We start from the raw sequence: 21713 nt of genomic DNA on the forward strand, positions 1-21713 counted from the left end.
CGTGCATGCGTGACTGGTGCTTGCGTGCGCGGTGCGTGCGTGTGTGTGTGCCGTCTGTGTGTGTGCGTGTGTGTGTGTGTGTGTAGTGTGTGTGTGAGAGTGTGTGTGTGTGTGTGTGTGTGTGACGGTGTGCGGCGATGCGTGCGTGTCATGGTTCCTGTGTGCGTGCGTACATAGGCCTACATGCACGCGTGCGTGTTTGCGGTCACCGCGGAATGAAGGACTGGGTGGCCGAGTGGTAACGCACTTGCGCTCGGAAGCGAGAGGTTGCGTGTTCGACCCTGGGTCAGGCCGCAATTTTCTCCCCCCTTTCCTAACCTAGGTGGTGGGTTCAAGTGCTAGTCTTTCGGATGAGACGAAAAACCGAGGTTCCTTCGTGTACACTACATTGGGGTGTGCACGTTAAAGATCCCACGATTGACAAAAGGGTCTTTCCTGGCAAAATTGTATAGGCATAGATAAAAATGTCCACCAAATACCCGTTTGACTTGGAATAATAGGCCGTGAAAGGTGAATGTTCGCCTAATAGGCTTGAAGTTTGCTGGTCGATGTGAATGCGTTATATATTGTGTGTAAAAAATGTCTGTTTGTCTGTCTGTCTGTAAAAAATTCCATTTCAAACGGCAGAAATTAATATGTAAAGCGCGGAGAGCACAGTTGTGGTTCGCGCTATATAAGCTCCCCATAATAATAAAAATTAAAAAAAATGACTGTGTGTTGCTATATTTGTCTTGTTACAAAAAAATACACAAAAAAAGAGGACGGATGGGGGGTTGGGGGAATGCAAAAGAGCTCTTCAGAGCCCAAATCTTGCAAAGCCGCCGAGACATTTCCCGCCTCGCTTAACCTCTTTTTTTTTCTTTTTTTTTCTTTTGGTGGGGGGGGGGGAGGGGGGGACTATGTATGGATTTTTCCGTCGGAATTGGAGCCTGAGGCCGGGAGATTATGTCTTGGAATGCATGTTTGTGCATGCACGCACCCAGGCCCTTTAGCGCATGAATAAAACGCACTAACGTTATAATATTCGATTGTCCGGTTGTCTGTCCACAGAATCATTTTGAAGATGATCAGTAATAACAGACTCGGCATAGTCTGTCTATTTGTCCGTCCATCAGTCACTCCGGCTCAGCCGCGTCGTCGCACACTCCCCACTGCAATATTCGAGTCACGGTTTGTCGCTGAGGAAGTTGTCTGTCCGCAGCCGTAAAACTGAGTGTGATGATGATCACTAGTGATAGACCAGTGACACACTCGGTATAAAATTATGTGCATCTCATCTGTCCATCAGTCTATCCGCTGCCTGTCAGCTTGGTCTGCCGATCCGGCCGCGGCGATTCTGTTTGCAACTGAAGTGATGTCTCAATGTTTATGTGCCTTAGTCAGTGCCGTCTGTCTGCCTGATGATTGTCTGTCTGCTCTGTCTACGTCTGCCAATGTGAACCGATGCAGGGTCAAGGCGGCTATAAACTGAATGACTCGTCAGAAACTGAGTGCTCTATCATTCCCCTCATATGCGTTGACTGAAATGCAGGCTTTGTACAGGGGCGGATTGGGGGGGGGGGGGTTACAGGGGTTCCCCCCGGCTGTCCAAAAAAAAAAGATTTAATACTAACTTTAAAAGAAATAATGAGTGGCTGTTGACACCAGTAATGTTGATCATGTTTAAAATCAAGGATAAGCCATAAATTGTTCATAAAATAGCTAAAACTCTTCAACTTCAGGGGGGCTTCGCCCCTGTACTGTGACCCCACAAAGGGGTCTACCCCTCGGACCCCAGGTTGTAACACCCCCCCCCCCCCCCCCCTTGCTTAACTGCTCCGCCCCCATGTTGTGACACGGCCATCATGAGAGCTCTCTGCACGCGAACTGTGACATTTGCCCACCACTGTATTGTGTTGCTGTGTTTTGTTTTGTTTAATAATTTTAAGTCGTGTTTTCAATTTTTTTTCAGTGTCGTTCTTCAAGTCATACGGTTAGTTTTCTTGCTATCCGATTGATGGAATTTGAAAATCTCAAATGTTGCAGTGACCAGACTTTAATGTATTTATTTTTTTAAGTTGATACTTGTCAGTGGAACTGTGAATGCTGTTAAATTCTGTCACACACACTCGCCTCGCACGAACGCGTGCGCATCATGCCCTGGTCACGACGTGACAACCTCAGTGAAACCAGGGACCTAATATAGGTCTATGGTGAAACTGACCAAAAAAACGACACAGAGATCTATACAAGAGAATAAAATCTGCATCCAAACGAGACAAACTGTTCAAGATAAATTTTCCGTACACCCATAGTATACATTTCAGGATGATCGTGCGACAAAAGCAGTGTCAAATGCGGCTGATCAATGACCCACGTCGCCTTCGGCACTTGACTGATTCGCGGTGGACTAAAGGGAGGGCACTCGAATAAGTGCGTACGATTATGCTCCCTTGCAAGCTTCGGACAGCGATTCCTTGATTCAATGATTGCTTGTGAAACCTGCATTGAATTACGATAGAATTGTGATAGTTTCTGCAATGCCAGCTGGTAAGTAGCGACACCGAAGGTGACAAGAAATACAATTTTCCCTTAGCATTGGATAATTTGCTTTATACATCATGATCCCTGACGAGTACCATTGGCATTGACAATCTTTAGTTTAGTAACTTGTGAATGTGTTCTGAACTCAAGCTCATTGTCACAATCCAGTGCCATTATTGCGCTACGTCGAATAGAAAGTGTGTTATATCAATGCAAAGAGTGACTTTATAGAAAAGTAGTTGACGAAATGAGATCCAGAAGTGAGCATAATTTGGTCATTTGTGATCGCTGGTCAAAGAAAATGCAGGTTTTCCGCCACCATTGTTGTCTCCCTTTACTGGGCTTCCTTTTATCAGAGATACTGTAGCAAGCTACATATCTCTGCTTTTATCTGTACTGGCTTTGAATTTGATGGTTGTCACTAGCATCTTGAACACGCGGCCAGTACCGAGTTACACGGTACTGGCCGCGTGTTCAAGATGTGTCACAAGCTGCAGGGACCTATATTATATAGGTCTATGCTAGCTGATAGGGTTCTCTGCAAGTGCAGCAGTAGATTCTTAATAATTATGGGCAGATGCTTGGGTGATTCCTTTTCTAGAATCGAGTAACTTAGAAAGGGAACCAAATTTTTCCCATATGTATTGAATTTGAAATTTACTGAAAGATGCAACAGTGCTGTTATATGATTTAGTTTAGCCTGTCAGCAAAAAGATACTTATCTTTCAATTTTGTGTGTGTGGTAATATTAAGACACTAACTAGGCACTATATACACTCCCCTGGAACTCTTTTTTGTTAATGTAAGGTGATAAACTTGACTTATTGTGGGTCGTCATTTCCGAGTTCAGCCTGCAGTTTTAATTATTCTTAAATGTGTGAGTTACATTACAAGAACACATGCTTTGCTTACCATGCATTTGTATACATGTACTCAAGTGATTTTGAACCATTTCACACTTTTAATTTTATTAACAAAATATTGAAGCATAGCACTGTGTCCTGCATTACAGTTGACACACACAAAATATCAAGTTTTGTCAGGACATTATCAAACAAGTGACGCTACCCGTGCAACTTGTCTTTCAAATGTATGAAGAAGAAAAAACCACAATACAGTCTAGTCTAAATATAGTTTTGAAAACTGCAAAAGCTCTGTATGATTCTGAATTTTGTCTGTGAATATTATATGTCCCATTTCAAGGATCACCTTTTTTACATTTAGTCAAATTTTGACTAAATGTTTTAACATAGAGGGGGAATCTAGACGAGGGTCGTGGTGTATGTGTGTGTGTGTGTGTGTGTCTGTGTGTGTGTAGAGCGATTCAGACTAAACCACTGGACCGATCTTTATGAAATTTTACATGAGAGTTCCTGGGTATGAAATCCCCAGACTTTTTTTTTCTTTTTTTGGATAAATGTCTTTGATGACGTCATATGCGGCTTTTTGTAAAAGTTGAGGCGGCACTGTCACACCCTCATTTTTCAATCAAATTGATTGAAATTTTGGCCAAGCAATCTTTGACGAAGGCCGGACTTTGGTATTGCATTTCAGCTTGAAGGCTTAAAAATTAATTAATGACTTTGGTCATTAAAAATCTGAAAATTGTAATTAAAATTATTTTTTATAAAACGATCCAAAATTACGTTCATCTTATTCTTCATCATTTTCTGATTCCAAAAACATATAAATATGTTATATTCGGATTAAAAACAAGCTCTGAAAATTAAAAATATAAAAATTATGATTAAAATAAAATTTCGGAAATCGATTTAAAAACAATTTCATCTTATTCCTTGTCGGTTCCTGATTCCAAAAACATAATAGATATGATATGTTTGGATTAAAAACACGCTCAGAAAGTTGAAACAAAGAGAGGTACAGAAAAGCGTGCTATGCAGCACAGTGTCAGTGCAACCACTACCGCGCTAAACAGGCTCGTCAATTTCACTGCCTTTTGCACGAGCGGCGGACTATGGTCATTGTGAAAAAATGCAGTGTGTTTAGTTTTATTCTGTGAGTTCCACAGCTTGACTAAATGTAGTAATTTCGCCTTACGCGACTTGTTATGTTTTGGCACAGGCTCAGTTACAACTTGCATGTTCAATTTTCTGTTGGTGTTACAGTATTCATCTGATTTCTGTTCGTATTGTATTCATCTGATTCTACATTTGATTTATTCAACAGCTTGGACAACTCAGTGATGAGACAGCCCCAGTACAGCAACTGAGGGATCTGCAAACTCAAACTTGCTGTTCAAGGGTCAATGCTGACAGGATCAAAATAACGACAACTGGAAATGGAAGCTACACGCCAGTCACGAACTTCATCTTTCCGTCAACAAAGAACCAGAACCTGCATTGTCTGCGAAAAAAAGTCGGTTACTGTTGGTCGTAAGATCAAAACCGCTGGAAACTTCAGCCAGGATGCAGAATGTTGTTGTGTGACTTGTAAACAAATTCTGACTTGCACAGTTAGTGCATTTGTACAGGGTTTTGCAATCAGTTGGGCAGTGTGCTCATTTTCAAAACATGTAGCAAACGGCACTGACAGCGTCAAAGTGAAGCTGGAGCCTGTGGAAGGTGGTTCATCAGTTGTTAACTGTCACTCATTGAATGTACCAAATGGAACTGTCAAAATTGGACAAAAGATTGGTCAAGACTCAGATGATATGCCACCACCTGTTCATTTTGTGTCTGAACCTGTGGAAGGGAAGGAATTAAATGTTGAACCTTTCAATGATTTACCCTCTGCCATGGAAGACTCTCAGAATGAAAGTAGCCGTGAAGAAGTAGGTCCCGTTGCCTCTGGAACTGGAAGTCAAGGAAATGATACGAGCTGCCCGCCATCAAGTGATTCAGTCACTGAGAGCAATTCTCTCAGGTTAGATAAGCCCCACTCACCAATATCAAGCACATCACAGCTCAAAAGAAGAAGAGTTTTCATCTGTAATTCTCAGCTAAATCGACAGAAGAAGGCAAAGGTAAAACTAAAAGCAGAAAAAGAAAAGGGCTTATTGGGCCTTTCTGAAGTTTCAAATAGAACGAGATCAAAGAAGGTTTCATCTAAAAGTTCCTCCGGAGTCGCTAACCGGTCCAAACGCATAGCACCCAAGTACCACTCATGTGCTTACTGCAGCGAAACATTCACCATCAAACGCAAACTGCAAGTTCATGTACGCCGCAGTCACAGCGCTGAATCAGGCTCACTGGGTGAAGCTAATCCGCGGAAAGTTGCTTGTGAGTTTTGTGCAAATTTCTACACGAGCAAGGAATCTCTCAGAGCTCACATCAAGCGTTGTCACTCAGATGAGCCAGAGGCGGAATGTGATGTTTGTGGAAGTATTCAGCCCGGTACCTATGCTCTGAGTGCCCACAAAAAATCTTGTCATGAATACAAAAAATTATGTTACCTCTGTGGCGCTGTGTTTTCAAATTCAACAGCTTTTGATAAGCACATGGCTGGTCATTATGGTGTCAAGCGCTTTTTTTGTGACATCTGTAAAAAGGGCTTTCTCCACAAAAGTTCTCTCTACACTCACAGAACTGTTCACGTGTCAATCAAGTCTGTTCAGTGTGACATCTGCCCAAAGACGTACAAAGTGCAACACTTACTCAACAGTCATCTTTTGCATGCTCACCAGTGCGGCCCCTCACTGAAACATCGAGTCCGAGGCCTGAAAAAGATGGGGGTGGATGTGGATAAAGACGCTATCATCAGACACGCTAAAAATCAGTGTGTGATCTGTGGACAGGGGTTATTAGAAGGAAAGTGTGCTTCGCACCCCGAAAATAGTCAGCAAGTGTTTGAGTGCCCGACATGTGGAGAAGTTAAAGACCACATTGTGCTGTTCTACCAGCACATCAAATGGCACAAGGGAACCTTGGAGTCTAACCGACGTTGCCGAAATGCCGCCATCGGTCTCCCTTTGACTTCTGCTGATGGTTCTGGCTTCAAGTGTGTGGAGTGCTCCAAGACTTTCAAGACCTCTCACCAACTTCGTATTCACATGCACCAGCATCGAGAGGCCCGCTTTTCCTGTGAAATTTGTTCCAAGAAATTCACGTACAAATGCAACTTGAAACAACACATGAACTGGCATCTTAATGACTCCTGGGTGGAGTGTGAAGTCTGCAAGAAGAAATTCAAAGATAAGGTTGCGCACCAATTGCACAAGCGCAAGCACATGGAGCCACAGTTTAAGTGTGACATTTGCGGCAAAGGTCTCACACGACGTCAGTACTTAGAAAAACACATTCAGACAATGCACCCTGATCACCAGCAGTCTAGTTAAGCGTACAGATTTGAAACATTCCTGTCTTTGATACTACTTCCTGTGTGCTTTATAAAAGACCAGCAGTCCTGTGCAGTTAAACATACAGATTTGTAATATTCCTGCCTTTGTTGGACAGTACTTTCCCTGTGTAATTTACGAAGCACCAGCAGCGGTGTGCAGTTAAACTTTAGTAGTTGAAATATTCCTGTCGTTGTGCTTTCACTATGTACTTTACGAAGTACCAGCAGCGATGTTCATTTAAGCGTACAGATTTTAAATGTTCCTGTTTTTGTTGTGCTTTTACTGTGTATGTTACAAAGCACCATCAGCGATGTGCACTGAAGCATACAGATTTTAAATATTCCTGGTTTTTTTTTACAATAGCGCAGAAGGGGGCAACACCATATTCACCCCAAGTGATTATTTTCGTCATTTTCAAATTGTGGTAAAATATTAACAGTAATGTATAGCTATTTGCCATGCACCTCAACTCGATTCCTTTAGTGTGTGTGTGTTTAAATACAACTGTTTGTTTGTATTGTTGTTTTCTTTTCTTTTATTGGGACGTGTCTCTTTCATAGCTTTGAATAAAAAATACATACACCATCACAATTATCTTTATTGCTTTTTTCCGTACATTTTACTTTGAAATAGAAATACCGAAAGTGAAAGTCCAGTATACATCTGAAATATATATGTTGCTTCAAGTTGATGTGCACAATTAAGTCTGTAAACATTGCTGCCAAAAAGATGAATTGGGCAAGCTTCAAAGATCACTCTCGTACACACACAGTACACTCGCATTCACACACGGGCCAACAGAAACACATGGGGATGATACATGTAACGCTTCTGCAGAAAATGGAGCTTGTTAACGAATAACCTTTATTATTATAAACACCCCTACACTACCCCATTCGGATGATTCCACTACCTCACTCAGAGCTTTTAGCCCCAGTCCTTAACCCATCCCTCCACCCTCTTAATGATGGCCGATCTTGGGACAACAGTTATAAGTGCAAGGCAAATAGTGTCACAAGTGTCAAAATATCATGGTCCAAAAATGCGTTCTGGGTTCTCAGCATTTTAAGGTACTTTGAAGACTACAGAATCATCATGGGATGTTATTTTGTTATCATCACCCTCTTCTTTGCATTAAAGTGATCATTTTCAAAGTGATGTCATCATTGTGAAAACTGCTGATAGTTTTCTTAGAATTGTTTTTTTTCAACCATCAGTATAATGCCGTCATTGGAAAATACTCTTCTTCTTGTAACTCTCCTTTCACCAGAAATTGAGTCTTCGTGCAATAACAGAGATTTTCTATAAATCACAGAGGAATGATTTTAAAAATTCTGTACAAGTACAAAAACTTGCCCGCGCCCTTTCAATTTGTTTCTTCTTTTTTTTGTGCAAAATTTGTATTGTGCCTATAATATCTACTCAGGGAACAAAAGCTGTTGATAAAAATGAAGAAATAGATCTGTTATTGCATGGTAGGAACTGTTCAGTGGTAAATAATACATACTTCAAAAGTTCCATCTGTATTTTTATGAAAGATGACTGCATATATATATATATATAGATACTAGATGATTACCCGCTTCGCCGGGTACCGGCTTCGCCGGGAAGAAGTAGAGCCGAATACCAGGCTGCGCCTGGGACGCCGGCTTTGCCGGCGCACGAAGGAAAGGAGATAAACGCGCAAAACACTGGAGACCTTCTAAAAATAGTAACGTGCAGTGACCTTCTAAAAATAGTAACGTAGTAACGGGAATATGGATTGACGCCACACGGAGGAAGGGAGATAATCGCGACTGAAAACACTGGAGAAGATAAGGAAGAGTTACTGGTAGTGGATCCCGACAAAAACAAAAAACAAAAAAAATCGGTTCAGCGCGCACAGCGCTGCGCGCTGAGAGCACATGTTGAAATATATCTCATCGATGAGGTTGTGTCCGGGGTGTAGCTGAATACGGTGTCCAAATTTGAAAAAGATCCACCGAGAACTTTGGCCGTGCATCGCGAACAGACAAACAGACAGACAGACAGACAGAGACTAGTATATAATATAGATACATCATTATATGTGCCCCAAGAACTATATATTATATTTATAAATGTTTCATCTCAAAAAATCACCCAAAACAATCAACTCTGACCCATGAAATTAAACATTCGAATATATCACTTTAATGGACCGAAAACAACTGCTCTGATGTTTTTTGTTTTCATTTTTTCTTTGTATTTTTTTTAACAAGGAGGATCTCTGAAAAAATGAAGAGAAAAAAAATTCTAAAACAAGAGGCGAAGCCATCAAGGCTCACGTAAGAAATCGACAAACAGTAACACAAACTCAATCACTCCGTCACACATACACACACACACACACACACACACACACACACACACACACACAGAAAGAGCATCTATAGGTGAAACTGTGCAAGAAAGCGAGACACTAGATCTAGATCTGTCTGTCTGCATGTAGCCAAACACTGTACATAAGGTAGTTTCTTTGATGTAGCCTACACGACTGCCAACTAGTCTCGGCCCGCTCAAAATAATAATGACCGAGACTTTCAGTACTTCCTTCGCGTGACGTCTAACCCTCTTACGTCATAATGTGACGTCAATGTAATGTGACGTCTTCAAATGTTAGAGTTTCTACCACAGACATACACACGCACGCACGCACATACGCACGCACGCACAGACAGACAAAGTTACGATCGCATAGGCTACACTTACGTGAGCCAAAAACAAATCTCAACCGTGCCATTTTTAAACAACTTGATTTAATAGTTGCATTGAATCCCGATGGGTGCAGAAGTATAAAAATGTCCATGCTGCTGCATACGAGACAAACTACTCAAATTAAATCTTCCTCACACCCCTAGTACACGTGTGCCAAAATGCAAGATGTGACCGAGCAGTGAACCACTTGATTCGCAGACCTGTGTAAAGGGAGGTCACTCGAAAAGGTGCGTACGATTATGCTCCCTTGCAAACTTCCGGCTTCTGTGATTAATTTTTGTTCTGAGCATCTGCGTTTCTGCGCATTGTATTGCGATAAAATAGTTATATTTCTGCCATTACATCAGGTATGTAGCGTCACAGAAGGTGAGGTAATCTTGAACTTTAGCGTGTTAAGTTCATAGCTCAGAATCCAGTGACATTCTTGACTTATTTTTGATACAAGTCCATGTAAGCAAGCCAAAGGCAAAGAACATTTGTTGTGAAATTAATTGACAGATTGAGCTTCAAACTTAAGTATAATTAATTAATTTGGTTGTGCAATCGACGAAAATGCACCGAAAATGGCGTACGTTGTCAACCATGGGACATCATTTACATGGGACATCATGCAACTACATCAGGAACAATAGCAGATGCTGACACTGTGCCACGCTGTAACACTGAGCAATACAGACATTCGTTTTTCCCAAAGACTGTAGTGGCCTGGAACCAATTAGATGAAGAAACTGTAACCTCGGCATCGACCGAGAGCTTCAAGTCGGCGCTGGCAGTAGCCAGACGACGATAAAGAACTAGCTGCGCACCCCCCCACTCCGCTGCAACAATGCCAGACATCTGGATGACTTGTTCTACAAGTGCAGCGTAACAGACAGATACAGAGATACAGAAAGAGTTGTCTCCCTTGTTCGCTCACACGGATAATTCCTTCTTTGGCCCATGTAAATGAAATGCATTCGTACAGTTCATCAAAGTTCATTCCGTAACTTCAAAGGGATCTAAAATGACTTGTTATGATTACAAGTGCAGGTTCTACAAATTTGGAGACTTAAATGCCTCAGAATTATGAGCTATGAATTTAACACGCTAAAGTTCAAGATTCCTTGTCCTTAGTATATTATATATCGCTTTATAAAGTATGCCTGACGCGTAACGTTGTAAAACCAACAGCTATTTCTTTGAGTTTGAATACATGCAGCTATCGGGAGGACGCCTGCTGGCATCAGCCAAAATTAACTTCAGACTGAATGTTTCTCCGCCAACTTCAAGCAGAACAATTATCTTGAGGGAGAAAAGCATGTCAAGATCATGCAACTGAAGCAGATTTGTGATGTAATTCGATCGATTTTATCGCAAATTCGATGTATTCGAAAACGCACCGAGCGGTAACGTCCCTTGAATAAGAAAATAAATAGTTTGCTTTGAATATAGTAATTTCAAATGTCAAAATACCATTTCTCATCACAAATTAGAATCCAAGGGGGGAAATACATGGTCCAAAGTTTGATCAGGCCTAAAAAAAAAATAGGTGTGGTTACGGTAACCCGACCTACCCTATTTTTAGGGGCCGATCCTATAACTTTTTATTACATTTGTCAAAAAGAACAACAAAAAAAAACAGTGCAAAAAACGCAATGAAAGCGAAAGCGCCCGAGTCGCACACTTATTTCCCTGTCAAGTAGGTTTAATTTGTACACATTAGAAAAAAAAGTTTACAAAAAAAAAAAGTTATTGCCTACCTACCTACCCTATTTTTTTTGGCTATGTTACCGTAACCACACCTATATTTTTTTTTGGCCTCAGCAGCACTTTGTAGGGGAGGGGAATAGTCAGTATTAAATTTGTGTGACTGTGAGAATACAAAGCCGGCTCTCCTCTTTCTATAGCTGCAAGTAGTTTGAATTTCATTTTTGTTGAGTTCTCAGTCATAAGTGAACCCGAAGCTTAAAGGCATACTAACGCACTCCCGTGTTTACAAAGTGTAGTTTACCCACAATCGATGTCAAACGCACCATAAGACCATATAATGACGATATGTCACCATGCGCGGACCATAATACATGCATTACAGCTTGTTCTAGCCTCTGAAAAAGTGAGGATGTCAACAAAGCCGCGGTGTTAGCTCCCTTGCATCAACGTTACATGTGTTGCCAAATCTATAAATAGGACCATCTAGATCAAAATAAAAATTCAAATATCTCAACATTTAAGGGCTCCTAGACCACAATATTTTGCAGGGAACTTAATTTAGTCTGTCTCCAGCTCTGGGTAAAGCAATTAGCGTGTATATTCATCAGCTTTCTATGCCTTTAAAGATCTTTATAAATAATAGCTGTTGTAATTTCGTAGTTTGTTTGAGACTTGAAATTTTCATCATATTTTGTAAAGCATTTTTCCTGACTCCTTCAGCTTTTTTGTTTGTTTAGTTGTGTGTGTGTTTTGTGAGGATCATGTGTAAAATGTTGTTGAACTGAATGGCACACTCAGCTACACGTAAACCATTAGTTTCTGACCGCAGACACTGCCAGGCTTTAACACACAGTTTAAACACTCACCGCTTGGGAACATCCTAGGTGCCCTCAGTAAAGAGCAAGCATTTTTCAAAGAATTTATTTTTGCATGGCCAGCCGGATTGTCTAGCACCACAATCGGACGCTTCGTTTTGGCGCTAGAATTAACTTTTAAAATCTAAATAATAAATTGACAGCGTGTAACACAAAAATTCTTAAATCTTAACAGATTTCTTTTTTCATCAAGACAAGATCAGTACAACTCGAAGTTTAAACAAGTCGCGTAAGACGAAATTACTACATTTAGTCAAGCTGTGTAACGCACAGAATGAAACTGAACGCACTGCATTTTTTCACAATGACCGTATTCTGCCGCTCGTGCAAAAGGCAGTGAAATTGACGAGCCTGTTTAGCGCGGTAGTGGTTTCGCTGTGCTGCATAGCACGCTTTTCTGTACCTCTCTTCGTTTTAACTTTCTGAGCGTGTTTTTAATCCAAACATATCATATCTATATGTTTTTGGAATCAGGATTTGACAAGGAATAAGATAGAATTGTTTTTAAATCGATTTCGGAAATTTGATTTTAATCAGAATTTTTATATTTTTAATTTTCAGAGCTTGTTTTTAATCCAAATATAACATATTTATATGTTTTTGGAATCAGAAAATGATGAAGAATAAGGTGAACGTAATTTTGTATCGTTTTATAAAAAAATAATTTTAATTACAATTTTCAGATTTTTAATGACCAAAGTCATTAATTAATTTGTAAGCCACCAAGCTGAAATGCCATACCAAAGTCCGGCCTTCGTCGAAGATTGCTTTGCAAAAATTTCAATCAATTTGATTGAAAAATGAGGGTGTGACAGTGCCGCCTCAACTTTTACAAAAAGCCGGATATGACGTCATCAAAGACATTTATCCAAAAAATGAAAAAAACGTCTGAGGATATCATACCCAGGAACTCTCATGTAAAATTTCATAAAGATCGGTCCAGTAGTTTACTCTGAATCGCTCTACACACACACACACGCACAGACAGACAGACAGACACACACACACACACACACACACACCACGACCCTCGTCTCGATTCCCCCTCTATGTTAAAACATTAAAACTTGACTAAATGTAAAAAAAGGGAGCCCGGAAGCACGTCACGCCAGCAATTTTTGTTTTTAATTTGTCAACCCTCTTTTTCTTCCATTAAGCCCTTCTGTCTTTTCTCTTCTTCTTCTGCATTCCAAAGCTGTTTGAGTGCTTTATTTAAAATCAAAGATCATCACAACAAAATTTACAGATCACTAAGCACTAGCAGGTAGCTTTAGTGGTGTCTGCGAGTGCAACAGTAGATTTTTTGTATCTATCTATACATATAAATAAAAGAGAGTGTCTGTCTGTGTGTGTGTGTGTGTGTGTGTCTGTCTGTCTGTGATCGCCAAAGCTCCGAGAAGGGAGGGGGCAGGAAGACGATGTCGTGCATGTGCACTCCTGTGACTGTGAAGATGTGCACCTGACCACCACTGCCGACGCCGCTGCGCTGCCAGCCCTCCAATCCTCCTCCTCAATTCCCCCGAAGAGAGAAACTTTTAGTTGTGGCTTGGCTCTTCTAAAAAAAAAGTAAACTTGCCCCCCCCCCCCCCCCCCCCCTTCAATCCCCAGATCCGACCCCCCCCCCCCCCCCCCCACCACCACCACCCCCATTCCCACCACCACCGCCGATAAGTGTGTGTGTGTGTGTGTGTCTGTCTGTGGTCGCCATACCTCTGAGATGGCAAGAGGCAGGAACAAGATAGTGTGCACGTACACTCCCTAGGTGCCGCAGATGTGCACCTGGGTTTTAGTTTCTTGATTCATTGTTTCCTTTCTCAGATTATGGACCTCCCATTTATTGAATACAGCCTATATGGTGCAAGACCAGTTCAGTGCCTACTGTTCACCTGTAGCAAGCACATCATGCCAGTGATATTAGAGACTCGCTATTGCTCCTATGAGGGGAAGAAATGAAGAATGAAAAATTAACTGGACAGTTCCGGAAATTTCTAGAAGGTAAGGGAGATAACTTTTTTTTGTATCCAAACAAAGGAGGTAAAGCTAATGATAATGGGATAGCGAGCGTCTTAAATTGCTACAGGGCGCCGCTTACTCCCGGGCGAAGCCGGGCTTAACTGCTAGTATTTAATATAGGCAGAAGTTTCACCCGTTTAATAAGTATTTCCAAGTCTTTCCCAAGGGCCCCCCCCTAGGTAAGCTTTTTCTTTTATTTATTTTTTTTTCATCTGGGTTCTGACTCCAGTCTAGTTTAAACCCACCTTCCCCATTTACACATTGTGATCCCAAACACTGCGTAATGTAGCCGTTCTTTGGTTCCGGGTGAACATCTAAAATCTCTTTCAATGAAGTGTTTGATGAAGACTTACTGATCATACTGATGTCTTCCCCGTGATCGCATAATTTGCAAAAGTATATTGCTAAGCAGGTGGCATTGCAAGCGTCACATGTGATGTCGAGTTCAAAGGAGGCTACTTCCCTTAGTCATTGTATGGTTCACAAAATGTGCGAAAAGTTTTGTTTAGTTTTTGGGGACATGGGGACGGAGAGTCATACATGTATATAAACATTTGCTTTTTTTGTTTATTCTACAGGTTGGACTGAATATCACGTCTTCATTCATGATTCAAGTTCGGTTATGAGACAGTCCCAGAAAATACCAGCAACTGGAAATGGAAGCTACACACCAGTCGCAGATTTCATCTTTCCGTCAACAAAGGACCAGAGCCTGCATTGTCTGCAGAAAGAAGTCTGTTGGTCGTAGGATCAAAACCGCTGGAAACTTCAGCCAGGATGCAGAATGTTGTTGTGTGACTTGTAAACAAATTCTGACTAACACAGTTAGTGCATTTGTACAGGGTTTCGCTATCAGTTGGGCAGTGTGCTCATTTTCAAAACATGTAGCAAACGACACTGACAGCGTCAAAGTGAAGGTGGAGCCTGTTGAAGAAGGTTCATCAGTTGTTAACCGTAAATCATTGAATGTATCAAATCAAACTGTCAAAAATGGACAAAGGCTTGTTAGAGACTCGAATGCTATGCAACCACCTATTCATTTTGTGTCTGAACCTGTGGAGGGGAAGGAATTAAATGTTGAATCTGTCAATAATTTCCCCTCTGCCCTGGAAGACTCTGACTCTCAGAATAAAAGTAGCCGTGAAGAAGTAGGTCTCATTGCCTCTGAAACTGGAAGACAAGAAAATGATACAAGCTGCCTGCCATCAAGTGATTCAGTCACTGAGAGCAACTCTCTCAGGTCAGATAAGCCCCACTCACCAATATCAAGCACATCACAGCTCAAAAGAAGAAGAGTTTCCCGCTGTAATTCACAGAAAAATCAACAGAAGAAGGCAAGGGTAAATGCAGAAAAAGAAAAGGGGTCATTGAGCCTTTCTGAAGTTTCAAATCGAACGAGGTCAAAAAAGGCCTCATCTGAAAGTTCCTGCGGAGTCGCTAACCAGTCAAAGCTATCATCCAAACGCAAAGCACCCAAGTTCTACTCATGTGCTTACTGCAGCGAAAAATTCACCATCAAACGCAACCTTCAGGCTCATGAGCGCAGCAGTCACAGCGCTGAATCGGGCTCACTGGGTGAAGCTAATCAGAAAAACTTTGCTTGTGAGTTTTGTGCAAATTTCTATACGAGCAAGGAGTCTCTCAGAAAGCACATCAAGCGTTGTCACTCGGACGAGCCAGAGGTCGAGTGTGATGTTTGTGGAAGTATTCAGCCTGGTAGCTATGCTCTGAGTGCCCACAAAAAGTCTTGTCATGAATACAAAAAATTATGTTACCTCTGTGGCGGTGTGTTTACAAATAGAGCTACTTTGCTTAAGCACATGGCTGGTCATTATGGTGTCAAGCGCTTTTTTTGTGACGTCTGTAAAAAGGGCTTTGTGCACAGAAGTTCTCTCTACACTCACAGAACTGTTCACATTTCAACAAAGTCAGTTCAGTGTGACATCTGCCCGAAGACATACAAAGTGCAACACTTACTCAACAGTCATCTTTTGCATGCTCACCAGTGCGGCCCCTCACTGAAACATCGAGTCCGAGGCCTGAAAAAGATGGGGGTGGATGTGGATACAGACGCTATCATCAGACACGCTAAAAATCAGTGTGTGATCTGTGGACAGGGGTTACTGGAAGGAAAGTGTGCTTTGCACCCCGAAAATAGTCAGCAAGTGTTTGAGTGCCCGACATGTGGAGAAGTTAAAGACCACATTGTGCTGTTCTACCAGCATATCAAATGGCACAAGGGAACTTTTGAGTTGAACCGACGTTGCCGAAAGGCTGCTCTTGGTCTCCCTTTGACTTCTACTGATGATTCTACTTCTAGCTTCAATTGTGTGGAGTGCAGCAAGACTTTCAAAAGCTATAACCACTTACATGCACACATGCACCAGCATCGAGAGGCCCGCTTTTCCTGTGAAATTTGTTCCAAGCAATTCATATACAAATGCAACTTGAAAAAACACATGAACTCGCATCTCGACACCTGTCCGTTTGAGTGTGAAGTCTGCAAGAAGAAATTCAAAGATAAGCATTTGTACCAATCGCATCAGAGCAAGCACAAGGAGCCGCAGTTTAAGTGTGACATTTGCGGCAAAGCTCTAACACGACGTACTTACGTAAAAAAACACATTGAAACAATGCACCCCGAACACCAGCAGTCCAGTTAAGCGTACAGATTGAAACATTCCTGTCTTTGAGTTTGATGTACATTTACTGTGTACTTTACGAAGCACCAACTGTGCTGTGCAGTTAATTGTACAGGTTTGAAATATTCCTGTTTTTGTTGTGCTTTCACTTTGTTAAAAATGTATGCGTAAGTGCACATCACTGCGGGTGCTTTGCTGAGTACAAAGTTTGTACTTAGCAAAGCACCAGCAGTGATGTGCACTTACGCATACATTTTTGAGTCACTTGAGAAAAAGTGACTCTATGTAATCGGTCAGTGTTAGTCTGTCCGGCCGGCCGTCCGGCCGTCCGTAGACACCACCTTAACGTTGGACTTTTCTCGGAAACTATCAAAGCGATCGGGCTCATATTTTGTTTAGTCGTGACCTCCAATGACCTCTACACTTTAACGATGGTTTCGTTGACCTTTGACCTTTTTCAAGGTCACAGGTCAGCGTCAAAGGAAAAATTAGACATTTTATATCTTTGACAAAGTTCATCGGATGTGATTGAAACTTTGTAGGATTATTCTTTACATCAAAGTATTTACATCTGTAGCCTTTTACGAACGTTATCAGAAAAACAAGGGAGATAACTAGCCTTTTCTGTTCGGCAACACACAACTTAACGTTGGGCTTTTCTCGGAAACTATAAAAGTGACCGGGCTCAAATTTTATGTGAACGTGACTCATTGTGTTGTGAATAGCAATTTCTTCCTGTCCATCTGATGCCTCATATAATATTCAGAACTGCGAAAGTGACTCGATCGAGCGTTTGCTCTTCTTGTTAAGAATATTTCTGATTTGTACAGAAGGGGACAAAGGAAACGCACCACATTCGCGCCCACTGTTGCAAGTGATTTTTTCATCATGTTAAAATTGTAGTAATTTATGAACATGATAAGGTTCATTATAAAGAAAAATAGATTCGTGAAGGATATTCTACTGTATGAAAAGTGCATAGTTTTTAATTGTTTTCTGTTTATAAAACTTTAAAAAAAATTCTGTAATACAGGGGCCAAGCAAGTCGTGATTGTAGGCAAAAAACGTATCACTTTGACACGTTGCAGAAATCACAAAAAAACATATTTTTCAACCTAGTAAAGACAGTTATGGAGGAAATTCATTTCTCAACATGATCAGTTAATTGAAATTATTCAAGCATTATCACAATATCAGGCATGGGAATTCTCCTTGGATCCGAGGATTTCGGAGAAAAGCTTGACATTTCTGAGGGAAAAAATCCTCTTCCGAGAAAAAAATAATTGCTCAGAAAAAACAATTGAGGAACCAAAATCAAAAAAGACAATCCGATAAGATTCGCAGTGGTTAGCACATCAGGCTGTGGGCCGGAAGGTTGTGTGTTCGAATCCCATCAGAGTCATGTTTGTTTTTTGGGCTACGGCCGGCTCCTACCCAGAGTGGAAGTGCTATGGTTCCTTTGGGAAGGCTGGGATCACATAGCCAAATGTCATTAACTTAACGAATGCGACTTTGAGGATGCTCAGGTTCTGTTTTCCTGAATAACACTGCAGGTGCAGCAGTTCTTAGTCCTGGTTGACGCCAGGATATATTATGACAGTAAGCGTAGAGTGCTGCCCTAGCACGTAGTCTCAAACCAAATTGAAAATCCATAGCATCATCATTATAATCATCTTCATCTCATTAATCATCCACAATTATAAATTGTCCTTGCTCTTGTGCCCTTTCATGCTCGGAGCTCTCATGGTGACGTTGGTCTCGGTGTTCCTGTTCCATCCTTCTCTGAATAGTACATAGTTCTGCTGTCAGTCTTCAACGTGACGTTCTGGGGGTTGACGGAGGGATGTAGTGGCGGTCTGCTCTCTGGAGGGGACGCTCACGTATGTGGCTCCGCGACTTAACAGTCAATGTCGTTACCGACATCCCTCCCTAGAGAGTCTGTAAAATCGGTAAGTCTAGCTGGCAGCGGAACCAAATTCAGATGTGGATGGAGCAGTGAGTGCAGGGACGGGGCCGTGTGAGAGCACACCAGGACAAGGAACAGGTGTTAAGACAACAACAACAAAACAAAACAAGTCGCGTAAGGCGAAAATACATTTAGTCAAGCTCGGTCGAACTCACAGAATGAAACTGAACGCATTGCATTTTTTCCGCAAGACCGTACACTCGTAGCATCGTCAGTCCACCGCTCGTGGCAAAGGCAGTGAAATTAACAATCCAGAAAAGCGCGGTAGCGGTTGCGCTGAGGAGGATAGCATGCTTTTCTATATTTCTATTCTTTTTAACTCTCTGAGCTTGTTTTTAATCCAAACAAATCATATCTATATGTTTTTGGAATCAGGAATTGACAAGAAATAAGATAGATCCTAATTTATTTTTTACAGCTTGTTTTTAATCCGAATATAAAATATTTATATGTTTTTGGAATCAGAATATATAGTGAAAAATAAGATGAAATTGTTTTTCATTCTTTAAAAAAAAAATTTAATTACAATTTTCCGATTTTTAATGACCAAACTCATTAATTAATTTGTAAGCCTCCAAGCTGAAATGCAATACCAAAGTCCGGCCTTTGTCGAAGATTGCTTGGCCAAAATTTCAATCAATTTCATTGAAAAATGAGGGTGTGACAGTGCCGCCTCAACGTTTACAAAAAGCCGGATATGACGTCATCAAAGGCATTCATCCAAAAAATGAAAAAAACGTCTAGGGATATCATTCCCAGAAATTCTCATGTAAAGTTTCATAAAGATCGGTTCAGTAGATTACTCTGAATCGCTCTAATTGGTCAATACACAATTTGCTTCCCTGTCTCAGTGTTTGAAGTTATTTATGATTTACTGGTCATTGCAGTACTTCCGTAGTTCGGTATTATGCTGTAAAATTGTCACTCTGTCAATAATATCAAGTTATTCACAGCTGATTTGTCAATATTCCAGTCAGAAGATTCCAAGTTTGACTAACCATAAAAACAAGATCATCCTTCAAGATTAAAAGATGTGCTCTGTTCATTTTTAAATCAAAGCTCATAACATATGTACAGTGATCCATGAATCTCATATACACATGTCGTCAAAACTAATTCCAATCACTTTCGAATAAACATTGAAAGATTTGTACAGTACCTTTCACAACGTTATCCGCAGACTGAATATTAACCTGAAAACCATATCTATATGTTTTTGGAATCAGGAACGGACAAGGAATAAAATGAAATTGTTTTTAAATCGATTTCGGAAATTTGATTTTAATCATAATTTTTATATTTTTAATTTTCAGAGCTTGTTTTTAATCCGAATATAACATATTTATATGTTTTTGGAATCAGAAAATGATGAAGAATACGATAAACGTAATTGTGGATCGTTTTATAAAAAAAAAAATTAATTACAATTTTCAGATTTTTAATGACCAAAGTCATTAATTAATTTGTAAGCCTCCAAGCTGAAATGCAATACCAAAGTCCGGCCTTCGTCGAAGATTGCTTGGCCAAAATTTCAATCAATTTTACAAAAAGGATATCATACCCAGGAACTCTCATGTAAAATGTCATAAAGATCGGTCCAGTAGTTTACTCTGAATCGCTCTACACGCACAGACACACATACACCACGACCCTCGTCTCGATTCCCCCTCTATGTTAAAACATTTAGTCAAAACTTGACTAAATGTAAAAAGATAATTTATTGTGCATACAATTTAACTATTGATGAAAAAGTGTGGTGTCTGTCTAGTATGACCAATGTCCTCTAGAAAACCGTTCATTCTTTTAGTTTCAGTGAGATTCCGCCCTTGTGAGTCACTTTTGCAAACAAAGAGTAAGTGTGTTCAAATGAAACTAATTCAGTTGACAGATTGAAATGATCATTGGTTTCTGGCAATACAAAACATGTATTAAATTTGGTCAGGTTTTTTGCTGTGTAAAATTCATGAAACATACTCCCAGAACTCCTCGCGCCCCCTAATTGGCGTAGAGGCGCGTCCCCCGGGTGGTGGATGGGGGAGCCTTCTCTTCTAACTTCTGAGAGAAGGTCGCATCACTCTCGATGCCGTGAACCTAATTAGGATCTTTTTCTTGTTTCTTTATTTCTGCCTCCCCAAAGTCCTTTTACTTTCCTTTTCTCACCCATAAAATTCTTCACTTATTACCCTTGTTAAGTGGTTCTTGTATAGAATATAGTCAATGTTTGTAAAGATTTTAGTCAAGCAGTATGTAAGAAATGTTTAGTCCTTTGTGCTGGAAACTTGCATTCTCCCAGTAAGGTCATATATTGTACTACGTTGCAAGCCCCTGGAGCAATTTTTTGATTAGTGCTTTTGTGAACAAGAAACACTTAACAAGTGGCTCTATCCCATCTCCCCCCTTTCCCCTATCCCATCTCCCCCCTTTCCCTCCTCGCGATATAACCTTCGTGGTTGAAAACGACGTTAAACACCAAATAAAGAAACTCCCAGAACTATGCGCAAGATTGCACAGGTTTTCAACTATATTTTAACAATATTCCAGGGGCCCCCGTTTTTGTTTTCCGAGATTTTTCTTTCAATCAACTCCCATGCCTGATTATATCATCACAAAAATGAACATAGATCTTTAAGATAGTGTTAACCCTTACACTGGTGCAATTCTGTAACACATGTTACATAGCCACTGGTGAATTAACAGAGAGAAAAATAAAGAAAAACGGTCATATAGGTTTTCGCATCCATGGGACTAATCGGAACCGACCCAACAGACTGAGCCAGTTGCGCGACATATGTCGTGACAACCAGGTGACAGTATAGGTAAAGTAGCGCAACATATGTCACGAAAACCAGCCCTTAGGTTAAAAAGGGGTTTTATGGAAAAGAACCTTTGCACGGAATCCACATAAGGATTTTGTTTTGACACCAGGTGCTGTTTGTGGCCAAATGGAAAATACATTGCTTTGTCCAAGTTGA

The 21713-nt window shown here is 40.8% G+C and overlaps 1 protein-coding gene and 1 long non-coding RNA gene across 3 annotated transcripts; both read left to right on the plus strand.

The window, feature by feature from the left end:
• Nucleotides 1-2434: 2434 nt before the first annotated feature.
• LOC138963514 (zinc finger protein 284-like) lies at nt 2435-7411 on the plus strand. 2 transcript variants are annotated; one of them, XM_070335394.1, is made up of 2 exons: nt 2435-2529; nt 4711-7411. In XM_070335394.1, exon 2 carries the CDS (start codon nt 4823-4825, stop codon nt 6815-6817), a length of 1995 nt encoding a protein of 664 aa, XP_070191495.1. In that variant the 5' UTR covers nt 2435-2529; nt 4711-4822; the 3' UTR covers nt 6818-7411. The 2 variants fall into 2 exon arrangements, with proteins under 2 accessions (XP_070191495.1, XP_070191501.1); XM_070335400.1 differs by having other exon boundaries at nt 2484-2548.
• A 2404-nt stretch (nt 7412-9815) lies between these two features.
• LOC138963534 (uncharacterized) lies at nt 9816-21713 on the plus strand. Its single transcript, XR_011454850.1, has 2 exons — nt 9816-9903; nt 14712-21713. It is a non-coding gene; the product is annotated as an uncharacterized lncRNA (long non-coding RNA).

This window comes from Littorina saxatilis, linkage group LG1 (assembly GCF_037325665.1).
Source record: "Littorina saxatilis isolate snail1 linkage group LG1, US_GU_Lsax_2.0, whole genome shotgun sequence".
Taxonomy (NCBI): domain Eukaryota; kingdom Metazoa; phylum Mollusca; class Gastropoda; order Littorinimorpha; family Littorinidae; genus Littorina; species Littorina saxatilis.

Coding starts and splice junctions, on each gene's coding strand:
- LOC138963514 (XM_070335394.1), top strand. CDS start 4,823: ATGGAAGCTACACGCCAGTCACGAACTTCATCTTTCCGTCAACAAAGA.